General features: G+C 48.7%; 1 protein-coding gene across 4 annotated transcripts in view; it reads left to right on the top strand.

Moving 5' to 3' along the window:
- pds5b (PDS5 cohesin associated factor B) overlaps positions 1 to 18415 on the top strand; it is a 41160-nt gene that overhangs the window by 9239 nt on the left and 13506 nt on the right. For all 4 annotated transcript variants that reach the window (XM_056593867.1, XM_056593869.1, XM_056593870.1 and 1 more), the window contains 19 exons: positions 3946 to 4072; positions 4935 to 5138; positions 5528 to 5614; positions 5744 to 5841; positions 6888 to 7014; positions 7860 to 7940; positions 9167 to 9307; positions 11149 to 11264; positions 11514 to 11608; positions 12003 to 12148; positions 12452 to 12603; positions 13197 to 13310; positions 14191 to 14272; positions 14424 to 14472; positions 14634 to 14773; positions 16050 to 16165; positions 16758 to 16863; positions 17646 to 17806; positions 18164 to 18287. In XM_056593867.1, coding sequence (XP_056449842.1) covers positions 3965 to 4072; positions 4935 to 5138; positions 5528 to 5614; positions 5744 to 5841; positions 6888 to 7014; positions 7860 to 7940; positions 9167 to 9307; positions 11149 to 11264; positions 11514 to 11608; positions 12003 to 12148; positions 12452 to 12603; positions 13197 to 13310; positions 14191 to 14272; positions 14424 to 14472; positions 14634 to 14773; positions 16050 to 16165; positions 16758 to 16863; positions 17646 to 17806; positions 18164 to 18287 — 2247 coding nt within the window. In that variant the 5' untranslated portion in view covers positions 3946 to 3964. The remainder of the gene's footprint in view (positions 1 to 3945; positions 4073 to 4934; positions 5139 to 5527; positions 5615 to 5743; positions 5842 to 6887; positions 7015 to 7859; positions 7941 to 9166; positions 9308 to 11148; positions 11265 to 11513; positions 11609 to 12002; positions 12149 to 12451; positions 12604 to 13196; positions 13311 to 14190; positions 14273 to 14423; positions 14473 to 14633; positions 14774 to 16049; positions 16166 to 16757; positions 16864 to 17645; positions 17807 to 18163; positions 18288 to 18415) is intronic.

Genomic DNA, 18415 nt, shown 5'->3' with positions numbered 1-18415 from the left:
GTTATTGCGCTGCGTTCATGATAGTTTTTACTGGATGCACGAAAGACAAACAGAGGGGTGAGCCGGCTGCTGATATAACCTTTAAAACAATTAAGTTGTTAGTATAATAGATCTCCAGTGCATGGCACACATGCCATCCGTTTGTAACTGGGATCTCCTCCCACTCAGTTGATTTCTTTGCCATACCTCGATTAGATAACGTGTCTACTTTAGGAGCTGGCAGAAGCAAAGTGGGCCTTTACTGAACCCTGGAGGGTGGGGAGGAGACTGGTGCTAAGCTTGGCACCTGTTCTACAAAGTGTGGCTGCCTCAACAATGTTGCCCACACAGGTGTGTCTCGCGCCCGGGGCCCGTGGCACCATCGGGACCATGCCCAGAACAAACGCCCACTGATGTATCAGCAAACCAATGCTTCTTCACTTGACGGCAAAGATAGTTTTCACTACGGACAGTAGGGCTTTGACTTTTGCCCAAAAATCATATTCGAAGTTTGTTTGTTTATTAATATTAATATTCGAATATATTTTGAATATTTATTAATAATATTTTTACCATTAAATGCCTTCAGTAAGACCTGGATTGGGCTTCGCGATGTTTGTTTACCCGCGTTGCTATGGTTACCGGTCTTGCGTGTTCCAACGGTTTATTAGTTTTCTAATAAATCGCTGTCTAATCAATACTTCATTCACTGCCTCTTCCGTGGCCATTACAATATTATGAATAGACTGTGTCGGGTTTTCCGACGTCTCTCCCTCTTGGCCTGCCCATAACGGGTTCGAATATTAAGGGCTGCCTAATATTCGTTTGAATTTTGATTTATTTTTTGAAATTCTAACTATATTCGAATAACGAAGTTCGGAGTCAAAGCCCTGATGGACAGGTGTGTGGGTGGGCGGGCGGGCGGGCGGGCGGGCGTTCCACACGAGACGTGTTTCACATCAGCCTCAGAGTGGCGGCACCATATTGCAGCAGTAACTGCACTGCATGGCCTTCCTAATTGTTGCCAAGTCGTTTGTTTTGGCAGAGAGGGGATGAGTAAGCGGGCGGGCTGCCTGCCTGCAGGGTTTCAATGCAGGGGAAAAGGCCTGTAATGGAAAGCGGACAGATGGCCGGCCGGCTTTAGAATGAAGGCTGTGTATGGGCAGGAGTTCGTGCTGTGATACAGTCACGAAGCCGAGTTGATGCTGCATCACCGAGTGTGCATGATGATGGGACATTTGGCTGGAGATGAACCATGCAGCTGACATTTAAATTGTTCATCAGAGAGTTTAAGTATGAAGGGACCCCCCACATTTAATAGAATATCTATTAAACAAGCACGGCAAGCCAAGAAGACTTTGGCAGCAGATCCCCTACTGGATTTCCCTCTTTGCACCCTCACTACTCTTTTCCTGCCTTTCTCATCATTTATTGAATTCATTGGAGGCAGTATTTGGTTTGGGTGCAATCTCGGTGTGAGGGCAGTGGACTGTTTAATTATGAATGAAAGGCAGCGTAGACTTTCTGAGCAGTGTGAATTACGAAGGCTGGAGACGTATCCCTGGTTCAGCGTGCAAAAAAAACACTGCCTGGTGATTACCCCACTGAACACGCCACTCAACACACAGTTGCAGACCAAGACTGTAGACTCGACTATGACCAGAGCTTGGAGCCCTGAAGAGTGTAGCCCCCAACCCTCCAGATTCAAAACGGATGATGTATTTGTTATCGGAGCTGAAGTTGAACATTATGTAAGATGGTTTTCATTCCTCTGCTGCTGCTGCTGCTTCTCGTCTCCCTCCCTCCCTCCCTCCCTCTTCCTTTTCCTCCCGTCTTCTCTCTCCATCCATCCCTCTCCTCTCTTCTTTTCTCTCTTCTCTGTCCCTTCCCTATCCTCTCTCCTTCCTTCCCTCCCTCCCTCCTTATTTCTCCTTCCCCCTTCCCTCTCCTCTCTCCTTCCTTCCCTCTTCCTTCTCCTCCCTCATTCTCCCTCCTCTCCTTCATTCTCTCTCCTTCCCTCTTCTCCCCTCCTTCCCTCTCCTCCTCCTCTCCCTCTCCTCCCCCTCTCTATTTCCTCCCCCTACGCCAGGTGTTATATAGTAGCATGGTGGTTAGCGCTGCGGCAGAGCGATACGTGTTGGTTTCCAGCCCCCCTAGGGGGTTCTATCTGGATGGAGCGTGTCCTCATTCAGTACGTTTCCTCCGGGATCTCTGAGGACGAACACTTTAGAATGAATTAAATCTTCACTAAGGCCCCGGCCTCGGATATGAGGAAGCTCGCCCGGCCTCCTAAAGTTGCGATGCTGAGTGACTTGGCTGTCGGCGACGTCCTCATGTTATGATGAGGAGCCCAATGTTGGTGAAGTTAATCATGTTATGAGGGGCCCAATGTTGGCGACGTCGTAATGTTATGAGGGGCCCAATGTTGGCGAAGTCGTAATGTTATGATCATGGGCCCAATGTCGGCGATGGCCTAATGTTATGAGAAGCCCAATTTTGGCGACGTCCTCATGTTATGATGGGAATGTTGGCGATGGCCTAATGTTATGATGGGCCCAATGTCGGCGACGTCCTCATGTTATGATGGGAATGTTGGCGATGGCCTAATGTTATGATGGGTGCCAATGTTGGCGATGGCCTAATGTTATGATGGGAATGTTGGCGATGGCCTAATGTTATGAGAAGCCCAATGTTGGCGACGTCCTCATGTTATGCTGGGCCTAATGTTGGCGACGTCCTCATGTTATGAGGAGCCCAATGTTGGTGACTTATTCATGTTATGACGAGACCCATGTTGACGTCTATATTAACTGGTGTTGTGTTGGCGTCTATGTTAACTGGTGTTGGTGTCGTGTTCAAGGATTTAGGGCCATGCCATCATAACAATAATGATGGTAGCTTCTTCAGTGATTGATTGATGCTAGTTTGGGTGCCTTTTAAAAAGATTCTGGCGTTGGATATTGGCGTTGATGTTGTTGTTTCCAGGCACTTAAGAGCTGATGTTGATGTTGTTATGTTGTGTCTAGGCACTGAGATGATGTTGTTGTTGATGTTGTTATTATGTCGTGTCTAGGCTCTGAGATGTGGTGTTGTTGTTGTTTCTAGGCACTGAGGAGCTGATGATGTTAATGTTGTTTTTGTTGTCGTGTCTACTGTCTACTCAGTGCGGCGCTGATGTTGTTGTTGGTGTGTCTAGGCACTGAGGAGCTAATGTTGATGTTGTTGTAGTTGTTGATTTCACCAGGCACTGAGGAGCTAATGTTGCTGTTGTTGTTGTTGATGTCACCAGGCACTGAGGAGCTAATGTGGATGTTGTTCTTGTTGATGTCACCAGGCACTGAGGAGCTAATGTTGATGATGTTGTTCTTGTTGATGTCACCAGGCACTGAGGAGCTAATGTTGTTGTTGTTGTTGTTGATGTCACCAGGCACTGAGGAGCTAATGTTGCTGTTGTTGTTGTTGATGTCACCAGGCACTGAGGAGCTAATGTGGATGTTGTTGTTGTTGTTGATGTCACCAGGCACTGAGGAGCTAATGTGGATGTTGTTCTTGTTGATGTCACCAGGCACTGAGGTGCTAATGTTGATGATGTTGTTCTTGTTGATGTCACCAGGCACTGAGGAGCTAATGTTGTTGTTGATGTCACCAGGCACTGAGGAGCTAATGTTAATGTTGTTGTTGTTGATGTCACCAGGCACTGAAGAGCTAATGTTAATGTTGTTGTTGTTGTTGTTGTCACCAGGCACTGAGGAGCTAATGTCAATGTTGATGTCACCAGGCACTGAGGAGCTAATGTTAATGTTGTTGTTGATGATGTCACCAGGCACTGAGGAGCTAATGTTAATGTGACCTTGGGTGTCTTGAAAGGCGCCTCTAAATTAAATGTATTATTATTATTAATGTTGTTGTTGTTTCCAGGCACTGAGGAGCTAATGTTAATGTTGTTGTTGTTGTTGTTGTTTCCAGGCACTGAGGAGCTGCGAGCATGGCTCACTCTAAAGCTCGAGCTGCCGACGCGAAGGTCACCTACCCCCCCGGGGTCAAGGAGATCTCCGACAAGATCTCCAAGGAGGAGATGGTGCGCCGCCTCAAGGTCAGTGACCCCCCCCCCCCCGCACCGCACATCCTGGTTACCATGGCGACTCGACGCTCTACGCACTAGGGCTGTCAAAATTGCTCAAAAATGACATTCGAATGTTCGTTTGGAAAAAAATCACGAATTCGAACTATTCAAATATCTGGTTGCCTATTTTACGCAGTTGCCGTCAATATGTCAATAATGCGACAAAACCATGGTTCAAATTAGTGGGATATATATATATCCTATATAGGGCGGCGGCTTCCTGCTGGGCATTTCCTTACTTTAAAACGAGGGACATCGCGAACAGACGGAGGCTCATTCACAAAGCAGTTAGGCGCTTGTACCGCCGGAGTGTTTTTTCACATTCGAATATTATGAGGGACATCGCGAACAGACAGAGGCTCACTCACAAAGCAGATAGGCGCTTGTGTAACCGAGCGTTGGCACTTAGATATTTATATGACAAGAATGACACAAGCGTGGAAGGGAAAATAGTCTCGTTTACTTAGTACCTATCAGAAGTCACCCAGTCACAGCGTGAGAGCTGGAATACCTATATCCAAGTACGGAAACCCCGAGGGGATAAAATACATTCGCTCTTCACAATACTAGTCTGTTACACTTGTACCGCGGGAGTGTTTTTTCACATTCGAATATTATGAGGGACATCGCGAACAGACAGAGGCTCATTCACAAAGCAGATAGAGGCGCTTGTACCGCGGGAGTGTTTTTTCACATTCGAATATTAATTTTCACGTTCGAATTCGCGTTTTTGGATACATTTCGAACGAATATTCGAACTTCGAATATTCGTTGACAGCCCTACTTCGCACCGGGTCGTGGTTCTAAGTTCTCTTACTGCGCCCCCCCCCAGATGGTGGTGAAGACCTTCATGGACATGGACCAGGACTCGGAGGAGGAGAAGGAGCTGTACCTGAACCTGGCGCTGCACCTGGCCTCGGACTTCTTCCTCAAGCACCCGGACAAGGACGTCCGCCTGCTGGTGGCGTGCTGCCTGGCGGACATCTTCCGGATCTACGCCCCCGAAGCGCCCTACACCTCCCCCGACAAGCTCAAGGTGGGGACGGCAGGAGGGGGGGGGGGGGGGGGGGGGTCGTAACTAACCAACAATCACCAGCGGCATGTGGCTCAGGGGGTAGAGCGGGTTGGCTGGTAGCCGGAAGGTTGCTGGTTCGATCCCCGGCTCCTCCTAGCTAGAGTGTCGAGGTGTCCCTCAGCGAGACGCCTTCACCCAGACTGCTCCTGACCAGCTGGCTGTCGCCTTGCATGGCTGAAACCGCCGTCGGTGTGCGAACGTGTGCATGAATGGGTGAACGTTGGGCGATATCGTAAAGTGCTTTGAATGCAATCCATTTAGCATTGCACTTACTTTGAAGTGGATGTATTTTGAAGTGGAGACCAAGGAGTAGCTTTCGGTGACATGTGTTTGTGTCGCCGTTCTTCCAGGACATCTTCATGTTCATCACCAGGCAACTCAAAGGTCTGGAGGACACCAAGAGTGCCCAGTTCAACCGGTACTTCTACCTGCTGGAGGTGGGTGTCTAGATTACGATGTGATGCGTGTGTCAAAGCTGCTGTCCAATGGTGTTTAATGTTGTTCAATGTTTTAATGTGCTCATGAAAGATTCCGGTTTATTTATTTTGTCTTTTGTCCTGCTTCAGAACATAGCCTGGGTCAAGTCCTACAATATCTGCTTTGAACTTGAAGACAGCAATGAGATCTTCACCCAGTTGTACAGGACCCTGTTCCAAGTCATCAAGTAAGACCACACACACACACACACACACACACACACACACACACACACACACACACACACACACACACACACACACACACACACACACACACACACACACACACACACACACACACACACACACACACACACACACACACACACACACACACACACACACACACACACACACGCGTACGTGTGTGTGTTTTGGCGGACGGACAGTGGAATCAGCTGCTTGGTGTGTTGCTCAAGTCTCTGTGGGCCTCTCTATCTCTCTACTGACGGCTGCACTGTGAGATGAATTCTGCCCCTTTGATGTCATGGTAGCCTCACAAATCAGACTTTACATTACTGATCTAAAGTTGAATCTAACCGAACAGGGCATCTTTCTTTTGCTTCATAATTGTTTCGACCAATCACGTTGCTGCAAGCGTGTGATTGGCTGACACAAACTCGGCCAGCAGTAGTAAACTGTGATGCGTCTTGACGGTCTCAAATGAACTCCGCAGACCGACCACGGTAGAAATACTTATACGATTCCCCCCTGAAGTCTCACCCACTCGAGCAAATCCGTTTTCATTCAGTAGAATGTCAAAACAGGAAGTCAGTCTCCCCCCAGGACTCCTGTATCCGACACTGGTGTTGTGGTCAGGTGGACAGATGTTCCAGGGGGTGAATGCCAGGCAAACGTTGGAACAGCTGGACTTCTGTTTATTTCTATACAAACAAGCTCGGGGGGGGGGAGGAGAAAGTGTAAATAATCTCATTTTTAAATAACCGTGTGTTTGTGTTTTCAAACTGCATAACCGTTGCCGTGGCTTTGAACTGCACATTTAATGCCCCCCCTCCATCCCATCCCATCGGCACTCGCACACACATAGACGCACGCACACACATTTATTTACACACGCTACGGCAAACGGCGGTTTGAGATGAAAGGCGTTCCATCTGCGATGCCTTCCATCGATGCCGCCGCCTGCCACGCTAGTCGGCGCCTGGCTCGGCCCCCCCCCCCTCGTGCGCGGTGCCGTGTTTATTTATCCCTCTCTCTCCCGTTTCCGTAGCAACGGGCACAACCAGAAGGTGCACATGCACATGGTGGACCTGATGAGCTCCATCATCTGCGAGGGCGACACAGTGTCCCAGGAGCTGTTGGACACGGTGCTGGTCAACCTGGTCCCCGCGCACAAGGTACACACACGTACACATCTGCATGCCCCATACGCACACGCACGCACGCACGCACACACTCACATCTGCAGTCTAAAGGATGTGTAAAGAGTGCGTGTGCAGGCCTGACACAAGCACTCTCTCACACAAACACACTCTCACACACAAACACACACACACACACACACACACACACTATCACACACACACTCACGAACAATCGCGCACACACACTTACACACTACAGACACACACACTTACACACTACAGACACAAACACTTACACATACCCCCCCGCAAAATACTGAACTAACACATTTCTACATTATTAAAACATTTATGCATTAACTGACTTTTCTTTCTGGGCTTTGGTGCTGTTTTATTTCCCTCCTCTGTGTCAGACGTGATTTGAATGATTGTGGACTTTTTCTGTCTGAGCACTTGGAGGCTGTAACTGTAGCTGTGTTAAAAGGGCTCGTAATACACTTAGGTGGACTCTAGTGAAGTGATTTGCTATTGCTAGGACATTGGACCTCTTCAGGCCTTCTGGCTCTGTCATTCCCGTTTACCTCAATTCAGTGAGACCCCTGCAGGTCAACATGGGTACTGCGTGTTTCCCCGCGCTGCAGTGGTCCTTCTGAATGGACATCATGAGGAGGGACTTGTGTATTGTATATACCAGTATACTGGAATGGCTTTTACATTACATTATTATGTTTTTTTTATTTGATTATTTTTAATTATATTAATTTAATTTTGGTTGGATATCCAGGCCCAGTCCTATTGCCAATATACAATTACAATTTTCATAATTGTTGTGCCGTTCATAACTTGTTTTCCCCCTACCTCGTTTTTCTGTGCTCCAGAACCTGAACAAGCAGGCGTACGACCTGGCCAAGGCCTTGCTGAAGAGGACAGCCCAGGCCATCGAGCCCTACATCACCAACGTAAGAGCCACCACCTCAGTCCGTCTCTTCCCTCAGTCTACCAGAAAACAGATCTTCACTGTGCAGTGCGAGATGTCAGCATTCCCCAGGCTTCTAACTTAAACGTATTTTTTTATAAATCCACGAATGCATGTACATTTATCATTTGCGTGAGAGAATACTGGCCACCGATGCACCCGTGTTGACGTGTACCACACTTTGACGTGACGCGGTTTATGTGTTGTAGGGGCAAGACGTTGCATTGACATGGGTGCGATTCTCAGGTTGTTGCAGAATAAATCATTGTATGTAAATCTAGTGTCGTGTGTTGCGTTTCACTGCCACGCATAATTCGACAAAGCCCAGAATCTTTCTCTCTCTCTCTCTCTCTCTTTCTCTCTCTCTATAGAGACGATGCAACGGTGTGTTTTCAGAGATTTCCGCTATTTTTGAACAAATTGGATGGTGTGGCGTTGAAGGCACAGGGTTTTATGGAGTTTATTAACATAAACGTCAGACTATTTTGAGACGGCTGGTGTTTCTGCTCAAACAGACTGCACAATCCCACGTACACGGTGGAGCGAAATTATTATGGGATGAATTGGAAACGGGACCTTTTCAACAGGCTGTTGGAGGGAATTTAAGTGGTGCCATTGTACTATTGAATACGACTAATGCGGCATAATAACTCCACTATTCACCCTTTCAACCGTGGTTGCTAAACAGATTCGACAATTGACTTAAAAACCGCGCTAGCAATTGTTATAGTATATAACCCCGACAATTTTGACCTGCTGTGCTGAATGTCCAAATCTGTCTGTCCTTGGCTGGTGGCAGGTGTTTAAAAAAGACCCGGTTTGTAAAACTTTCCCAAGTCTACTCAAGTTTGAAGCTTTGGCCCGGTGATGCCTCGCCCCTTTCATTCACAAGATGAACTACCCTTGCCGTTCCATCCGAGGCATAGGCTCACGGATTGCCTTCAAACCCGGCACTGCAAATGCTCTTGGGGATGCACACGGGACATGAGAGCATGCAGGGCCGGGTTTGTCCTTTTTTGAAGTGCCCTATCAAGGCACTGACTTTGATGTAGGATAGACATGGTATGTGCAAAGTATTATAGTGTAATGACCCTTTCTAAATTTTGTCTGGTATTTGACTCTTTATTCTCGTTCACACCTCTCCAACACATCTCTCTCTCGCACGTCTCTCTCGCACACCTCTCTGTCTCTCGCTCTCCCACCCTGCAGTTCTTCAACCAGGTGCTGATGCTGGGCAAGACGTCCGTGAGCGACCTGTCGGAACACGTCTTTGACCTCATCCTGGAGCTGTACAACATAGACAGCCACCTGCTGCTGTCGGTCCTGCCCCAGCTGGAGTTCAAGCTCAAGGTAGACACACACACCCTCGCCCTCTGTCTCTCTGTCTCCCTCTGTGTGGGTGGGTGTGGGTGGGTGGTCGTGGACACATGGTTCACAGCTCCCCTCCCGAAACGGTCGTCCTCCATCTTCTTAGTTTCCGTGTGGCTCTGCGTCACTTAATTTAGCTTTGACGTTTCTGCGTCATCCGTTGGTCGTTAAACCCGACCCTCCATCGCTATATTTGCGTTCCAACGCGTATCGTCGTGTCACGATGGATTGCCGCCGCTGCTCTGCGTCTGTTGTGTGTCTGAGGTGTTTTTGTTTACGGCTGCACCCAACGCCTAGTATGTGTCCTCCAAGATCAGCAACACCGTGGCGTTATGAGCGGTGGAGAATCCGTGTCATTAGTTTTATATAGATGGATGGTTCACGATCCGTCGTTGTTAGGCTGGTCATTAGGTGTGTGTGTGTGGGGCCACTCAGCATAATGCCTGGCCAGCGGTGGTGGCAGGGCTGAAGGTTTCCCTCCCTGATGGATAACACTCATTAACCGCTTGGGGGATGGGGGGGGGGGGCGCAGCTTGCTGCTGCCTCAACAGAATAATAACAAGACAGAGCCCCTAACTCCCACTCACCATTATCTCTCTCTCGCTCTGCTCCAGCTGGCTCTCTCTCTCTCTCTTTTTCTTCACCATTGTTGATAGTCCTCTCTCTCTTTCTTCACCATCGCTGATAGTAGTCTCTCCCTTAAGCTCTTTAAACCAACGTTTCCCTCCCCGAATCTCTCCTTGTATCACTCTTACCTTACAGCTATCGCTTGCGTTCTCGCTTTCTCCCGGCTCTTTAGCTCGTTATCTGAGTGTATCCCCTTGCCCGCTTCCTCCACCGCTTCCTCCCTCTTCTTCCTGTATCTCTAGCGTTATTACACTCGGGACGAGGAAGTGATAAAGCACGGCCTGTCTCTCTCTCTCTCTCTCCATCCCTCCCTCCCCACTCGTCACCGATCCTGATGTCTCTTGTAACGCGCGCTGTCGGCTGCGTCCCTATCCGTCCTCCACGCTTCGGAGCGCCTCCGTTCATTGCCGCCCCCCCCCCCCCACGCCCGTTTCCATCAGCGGTGACGAGTGTTTACGTACGATAAAGAGTGTTGACGGGCTAGGGGAAAAGGGGAAGGGGAGTGATGCGAGGGTATTGATCCGGAGACGCGTCCACTGCCTACAGAGAGTTCCTTATAACGAGGAGCGAGTTCAGATGTGGCGGCGGCTGCTGCTGTAGAATAGCGATGGTTATCTGGTGTCTGGGGGCGGAGGTGGATAAAGACGTCTTAAGAGTCCCAACGGGAAGGGTTGAGGCACCCGTGTGTGCTGTAATGATCGTAAAACGACACCACGTTATTTTATTCTCGGCGTAGAGTACCCTGCCGTTACCCTAGACCCCAGACCGATGAAGCTCCACCACAGATCTCTCTACAGATTAGTTATAATGCGTCTGCCCTGCTGCCTTCTGCAGAACAGAGACACTCTCTGCCTCCCTCTGAATAATGTTTTTGCCACTCCGGTGAAATTCTTCTATTATTACCAGGGCGCTACAGACGCCTTTGTCTTCTAACAGACGATAACGATGATGTAAACCTCAACAGAGGAGCAGAACCGTGTAGCCATTATACCCACTTCAAAGATTTCCGTTTTATCTCTTGAGTTCGACCCAACAATGAGGACCTGCTCGAACGTCAGCCACGTCAGCCAGATGGAGCAGAGGGTTGTTTTTGAACCAGCAACCCTCCTCTGGCGGGCTGTCTGCTCGAGCTCCTGGGCTGTGGCGGTGGCCGTCTCCGTGCAGAGTGATGACGGGATGATTTTGTGTCACTGCAGAGCAACGACAACGATGAGCGGCTACAGGTGGTGAGGCTGCTGGCTAAGATGTTCGGAGCCAAAGACTCTGAGCTGGCTGGACAGAACAAGCCACTCTGGCAGTGCTACCTTGGCAGGTGTGTACCAAGTGTGTGTGTGGGTGGATGGCCTTCTAGCATTGATGCATAGCAATGCATTGCACAAGTTTCTGTTGTTTTTAACTCAATTTGTTTTAATGTGGTTTGTATCGGATGTGCTAAAAAGCCGTCATTGTCGTCATTTGACCTGACGACAAGCGAGAATGTGTGGTGGGGGCTGACCTTGTGTTAGATGTCGCTGACCTTGGGTTAGCTGCGACTGACGTGTGGCGCGGGTTTTCCCCCAAGGTTTAACGACATCCACGTCCCCATCCGGCTGGAGTGTGTGAAGTTCGCCAGCCACTGCCTCATGAACCACCCCGACCTGGCCAAGGACCTGACCGGTAAGCCTCTCCTTCAGACCCACGCTCGGACCGACCGAGAGGGCTATGACGTCGGGTAGTCGTCTCCACAGTGCCTGCACATGGCTGTTGCCGTATCCGCTTGGTCTGTTGGGGCAGGATAGAAGAGTCGTTAGGATGTTTGACTCCCAGCCCAAATGTTCTGCGTTTGAACCCCTGAAGTTGCATTCTACCCGTAGGCCCCCTTGAGTAAGATACCTGACCTAGTTCCTGTTCATTAGTGACACGTATCGGTAAAAGAAAAATCACCACGTCACTTTGGGTGAATCCTCCTGATAAACTATATAAAGTAATCACACCATCAACCATCTGTGTGACGGTACTAACAGTTTTGAATGACCCTCACCCCCACACCCTTCTCCTCTTCCTCCCCCAGAGTTCCTGAAGGTCAGATCCCACGACCCCGAGGAGGCCATACGCCACGACGTCATCGTCTCCATAGTGACGGCCGCCAAGAAGGACCTGGCGCTGGTGAACGACGCGCTGCTCAACTTCGTGAAGGAGAGGACCCTGGACAAGAGGGTGAGTGGAGGGTCCACCGGAGCATTAAATCAGGACGTGTTATGGCCAGTGGGTCTGATTCCAAGCCGAATGGTCCTGAGTTCGATCCTCGACATGCCTGAAGGCCTCGTTAAGCGCGATGCCTAATTCTCTACGTGCTCGTTATGCTACCTGCTCTTTGTTCTATCTGCTTGTTAGAATTCCTACTAGATAAATAAATAAATGGTATTGAAGGACCACCACAATTGTGCATTCGCCATACTTCTACTTCCTCCAACTGACTTCCCCTTCCTGTCGTTGTCTTCCGCCCTTCCTGTGGCTCAGTGGCGCGTGCGTAAGGAGGCCATGATGGGCCTGGCCTCCATCTACAAGAAGTACTCCCTGCAGGGGGAGGGCGGGCGCGACGCCTCCAAGCAGATCTCCTGGATCAAAGACAAGCTGCTGCACATATACTACCAGAACAGCATCGACGACAGGTGGGCCACAGAGTCCTCCCCTGGGGGGGTTGGGCAGGGGAGGGTCCCGGTTCCACATTTGAGATCCGACTGGGATTTGAAAGGGTCCAACGCCGTTTGTGCTACTAGCAATGCTTAGAATAAGATGTGTTACCCCGACAAGTGGATTGATTGATTTTGTTCCGCTTGAGCCTGCAACGTGAAAAAGGGTTCATGGCTATGCTATGCTATGTTTGACTTGATTTTAAAGCCATCACTTTCCTATCTGTTTGAAATTATTTAAGTACTCTTTATCTGTTTATTGTATTGAATTAGTTGCTATCTTGGATCAATAGACCTGGACACTGTATAGCCATGGGTTACTGCTGCTATAGTTGATCGCTAATCGATCTCAAAGCACTTCTGTTGATGTGCAGAGCTTCCTGGAAACAAGAGTGTTAGTTTAGAGTATGAAAGTCCCTTTCATATTGTTTTGTATTTCCCCTTCCTGGTGCTTTGTTCTGGCGGTGCGGTGGTTGGCTGGGGATACACTTTTGACCTCCTATACCGTTTCCTGTTTGGTCTCACTCTGTGTTCGCTCCTCTTCCTGCTGTGCTGTGATTGGCCGGGCCCAGGCTGCTGGTAGAGCGGATCTTCGCCCAGTACATGGTCCCCCACAACCTGGAGACCTCTGAGAGGATGAAGTGTCTCTACTACCTGTACGCCACGCTGGACCCCAACGCCGTCAAGTGAGTAACAAGCGCTGTACCCCGAAAAATTACTGTACCCCAAAAAGCTTCTGTACCCCATATACAACTGTACCTCCCCAAAAGCTACCTTACCCCCCAAAAAAATACTGTACCCCAAAAAGCTACTGTACCCCCCAAAACAACTATACCTCCCCAAAAGCTACCTTACCCCCCCAAAGAAATACTGTACCCCAAAAGTCTACTGTATCCTCCCAAAACGACTACCTCCCTAAAAGCTACCTTAATCCCCAAAGGACTTCTGCACGCCATAATGCTACTGTACCCCCAAAACGACTGTACCTCCCCAAAAGCTACCTTACCCCCCAAAGATCTACTGTACCCCAAAAACCTACTGTACCCCCCAAAACGACTGTAACACCCCAAAAGCTACCTTACCCCCCCAAATAACTACTCTACCCCAAAAAGCTACTATAACCCCCAAAACGACTGTCCCCCAAAAATGCTACCTTACCACCCCAAACAACTACTGTACCCCAAAAAGCTACTGTACCCCCCCATAACGACTACCTCCCCAAAAGCTACCTTAGCGACTGCCGCAAAAACTACTTTGCCCCCTCCAAAAATGACTGAACCCCCGCCAGAAAGCTACCGTACCCCCAAAAATGATTTTACACCAATAATCACTACCGCACATACATGCTATAGCAACACACAAGCTGCAACAAGCCACTACGCTACCCTCAACTTCCAGAATCACACATACACAGATGAGATGTGGAGAACACAACACGTTTGGTGTGTTCTAACACCACACCTCTCCTCTCCCTCAACACCTCCTCCTCCTCCTCCTCCTCCTCCTCCTCCTCCTCCTCCTCCTCCTCCTCCTCCTCCTCCTCCTCCTCCTCCTTCCTCCCTGCAGAGCTCTGAACGAGATGTGGAAGTGCCAGAACATGTTGCGACACAACGTCAAAGATCTGCTAGACCTGGTCAAACAGCCCAAGGTAAACCTACCTCGTTGGCATCATTTCTTTATGGTCCAGCATCTGGACCATAAAGTGTTGCATCTCTAGAGATCAATTTACTCAATATATGTATCTGAGTGTGTCTTTCCATGAACCACATCAATAATGATATTTATTGTCTCTCCCACAGTCTGACGCCTCCAGCAAAGCAGTGTTTGCTAAAGTCATGGTGATCACCAGTAAGTGAACAGGCTCACTCCACACACTGCATAACGTTGCCCTTGCTTCAGCTATTTAATCTTTAATAATTTAAAGTGTGTTACTAATCTGTAGCTGCTACAATGCCAAGGATTTTTTTTTAATAATAGAGATCATAATTGTTTGCCGTGTGTGTTTGTAGGGAATCTGCCGGATCCCGGCAAGGCCCAGGACTTTGTCAAGAAGCTGGCCCAGGTCCTGGAGGAGGACGAGCGGATCCGAGACCAACTCGAGACCCTGGTCAGCCCGGCCTGCTCCTGCAAACAGGCTGAAGTCTGTGTGGTGAGTCCCCCTCAAACCTCTGGGGTCAATGTGGTCATAGAGTGAGAATAGATTCTTCCAATCATAGTGTTGTGTCTCGCCCTTTTGTCTGACGTTACATTTTTTGCGTTGCAAACTTTTTTAAGTCGTAGAATTGCGTGATGCATAACGTGCTGCATGAGTAACGCTGGCATGTTGTGTATTCATTCCCATAAAGCCTTGTTTTAAAGTGGCGCGTTCACATGCGTTGTGCACTGTTGTGCGACCGAGCCGCTGTGTCAACACACTGAGCTCCCAGTGTTTGTGTTGGTTTTGATTCTGTTCCAAAGTAAGCGGAACAGAGATGAGTCTAGTGTGCGACAACGTTGGTCCGTTATCTCAGTTTTATGGTGCACTCAGAACTCCTACCTGTACACCACACTGTATGTCCAAGTATACTCACTGCACTGATATCTAGGGCGTAAGAAACGATGAGATGAGATCAATACTGTGGTTTAACGGTTAATGAATAGCTGGGTTTTGCTGTGTGTGTGTGTGTGTGTGTGTGTGTGTGTGTGTGTGTGTGTGTGTGTGTGTGTGTGTGTGTGTGTGTGTGTGTGTGTGTGTGTGTGTGTGTGTGTGTGTGTGTGTGTGTGTGTGTGTGTGTGTGTGTAAAGCAAAAAAATATTGGTTGGTTATATGGTCTGGCCTCTTAGCCAAAGCTCTGGAAAAACCAGTTACTAGGAGAGTTTCTTGAGGTCAGTGGCAAAACTAAGAGAGCAGCAGGCAGGATCACACTACATTCACCGCTCCTAAATCAGAATTGAACGAGCACAGGGCCTAAAAAAACAAAAAGTTTGGTTCCTGTTGGTTGTCAGTTGAGGTCATGGGTAGGTAGGGAATTTATTTTATTTTTTTATTTTATTTTTTCCAGTGGCAGCAAATGATAGGTAGGTTGTTTTCATTTAAAAACGAGAAAATTCGCTCATCCTTGTACAGAATGAAGAGGTGCTGTACAATAACGTAATTATAGTTTGCATCAATTTATTTTTTTTATTTTTTTTATAAAGCTCATAAAATAATTTGGGTCGCACATATGTTGACAGGGTCGGTCGGAAACCGGAACCAAACAACATATTTTTTTTAGGCCCAGTTAACACAAGTAGGGGCACAACTAAATAAAATGGTGTATGGTGTGTGTGTCAAGAGAAATTGGGTGCAGCATGATATTGTAAATGCCTGCCAGCCTTTAAAGGCCGCGTGTGCGCCTGTTGTCTTTAACGTGATGTGTTGCCGTGTGCGTTCTGCTCCCCCTCAGAGGGACATCACCAAGAAGATCGGCAGTCCCAAGCAGCCCAGCAACCCCTTCCTGGAGATGGTCAAGTTCCTGCTGGAGAGAATAGCCCCCGTACACATCGACACAGAGTCTATAAGGTAAGGGTCCTGAACTACTGGAACACGGTCTACAAGGTAGAGGCTTGTAGACTGGGGACCCCCCTAGCCTGTTCTGCCTGGCGATTTGAATTCGCCCTGCAGCAGGGGCTGGGGAGGAGAAATACTTTCTTCCGCCTTTACTGGAGCCAATCCCCAAGCTGGCTTTTCCCCCCCTGCACGCTATTGGCTGGATTAACATAACGAAGACAGGGAAGCGACGGCGAGCAGCCAATCGCGTACAGAGTCAGTTGAACTAGGCCCGTTGATCACGCCTCTTGTGCTGAGGAAAATGACAGCCGCCTCCCCAGACCAACGTGCAATCTACGATTTGAGCTTGGTCGGGCAATAGCCAGGCTAAGAGTCTTGTACTCTTAACACAGAGTCTATAAGACGGGGCTCTGTGTTGCTGGTGCATTTCAACAGAATCCATTTCCTCGTTGGCGTGTCTGGTCTCTCTCCGTCCAGAGTTATTTCCCCCGCTCGAGGTCTATCGCCATCTCTCCCACCGCCCTGGCAAAGCGGGTCAGCAAGTCGATAAACAGCTCTATCCTCATCTCACTTCTCGACGCCGCTGTCCCTCCCTCCCTCTCAGTGCCCTGGTAAAGCAGGTCAACAAGTCGATAGACGGCACCGCGGACGACGAAGAGGAGGGAGTCCCCACAGATGAAGCCATCCGGGCAGGGCTGGAGCTTCTCAAGGTAACGCACATGTAAACTGGCACACCTGCGCACACGCTGCGCGCACACGCTGCGCGCACACGCTGCACACACACACTGCGCACACACTCTACGGCCGCACAATGAGGACAATAATAATTGGGATTCTTTTTGCTGCTTTTGGGATTTTTTTACTGCGCTTAATAGATTTTATTAATCTGCTGTGGTGCCCACTGTATACAATATAAATATATATAAAGCAATTGCTGAGTTTACACTCTTTGTAGTGTGTATTAATTTAATGGTTCAACACGATTATTCGTTTTAGAAATGTTCTCATTTGATTTTGAATTGAATTGCAGAAGCCATAAAAAAAAAATGTTCGGTGTGTACAAGATGCTTGAGAGAAATGTTCCCCGGGGAGATTCATTGAGTTGTTTTGAATTTGAATTGACGTCTGACCACAAGGGGGCAGAAAACCTATTCAGAATACATCAGAAAAATCCCCCGCTGCATTTCACCACATAGAGCAAAACCATCGATGGAAACCACACTGTAGGTCTATAGTGTGTAGAGATTTGTTCTGTTTATTTTGGTGTATATGAAAGCGAGTGCGACAGTGTGTGTGTGTGTGTGTGTGTATAAATACATTGAAGCCAGTGAATCTATTTGAGGTATCAGAGAACCATACAGACTCGGCGATAAAACATAACGTCAGTCAAACTCCACGGCAGCCTTCGACAGGAAGGAGGAAGTACCAAAGTGTGACCAGCTGATGAAACCTGACACACTGTGTGACTATCCTGTCCTCCATCCCCCATCAGGTGCTGTCGTTCACCCACCCGGTGTCGTTCCACTCGGCGGAGACGTTCGAGTCCCTGCTGGGCTGCCTCAAGATGGACGACGAGAAGGTGGCCGAAGCGGCGCTGCAGATCTTCAAGAACACGGGCAGCAAGATGGAGGAGAGCTTCCCTCACATCAAGTCGTACGTTCAGACCCCCCCCCGCGCCTTCTGTTTGTTTAGACCTGAGGAAGTCCACGATGTTTGGGTTTTCAACGGTTTTAGTGAGAGCTGTCTGGCCTTCAGCCAGATCCTGTGATGAGCTAAAAAGTCTTCAATGGCTTGTTTATACAGAGGAAGATTAAAATACATCCCCCCTTAAATAGTATATTATGAAGAGGTCGTTGTTGATGGCTGTGTACTTAATATGATGGACGTCCTTAATGTTTCTCCTGAAGGATTGTGTTCCCCAGGGAGACAGTCGCCCCATGTATCAAATCAGCTGTTTTTTCCTGTCGGTTGGGGTCAGCTGGGTTTTAACGTCCCACCTGCTCCCCCTAGTGTCCTGCTGCCGGTACTGCAGGCCAAAGCCAAGCGGGGGCCCCCTCGCCAGGCCAAGTACGCCATCCACTGCATCCATGCCATGTTCGTCAGCAGAGACACGCACTTCGCCCAGATCTTCGAGGTCAGTCCCCCTCACTGCTCCGCTTTTGTTCTTCTCTGAACACAACAAATACAGCAAACAAACAAGGATTGTGTTGTTATGCGTTTGTGGAACACTATGTCATAAAAGACATTTAGATCCACACGTAG

Source organism: Gadus chalcogrammus, chromosome 7 (genome assembly GCF_026213295.1).
Source record: "Gadus chalcogrammus isolate NIFS_2021 chromosome 7, NIFS_Gcha_1.0, whole genome shotgun sequence".
Lineage (NCBI taxonomy): Eukaryota > Metazoa > Chordata > Actinopteri > Gadiformes > Gadidae > Gadus > Gadus chalcogrammus.
This window is presented reverse-complemented; position numbering and strand designations above follow the sequence as displayed.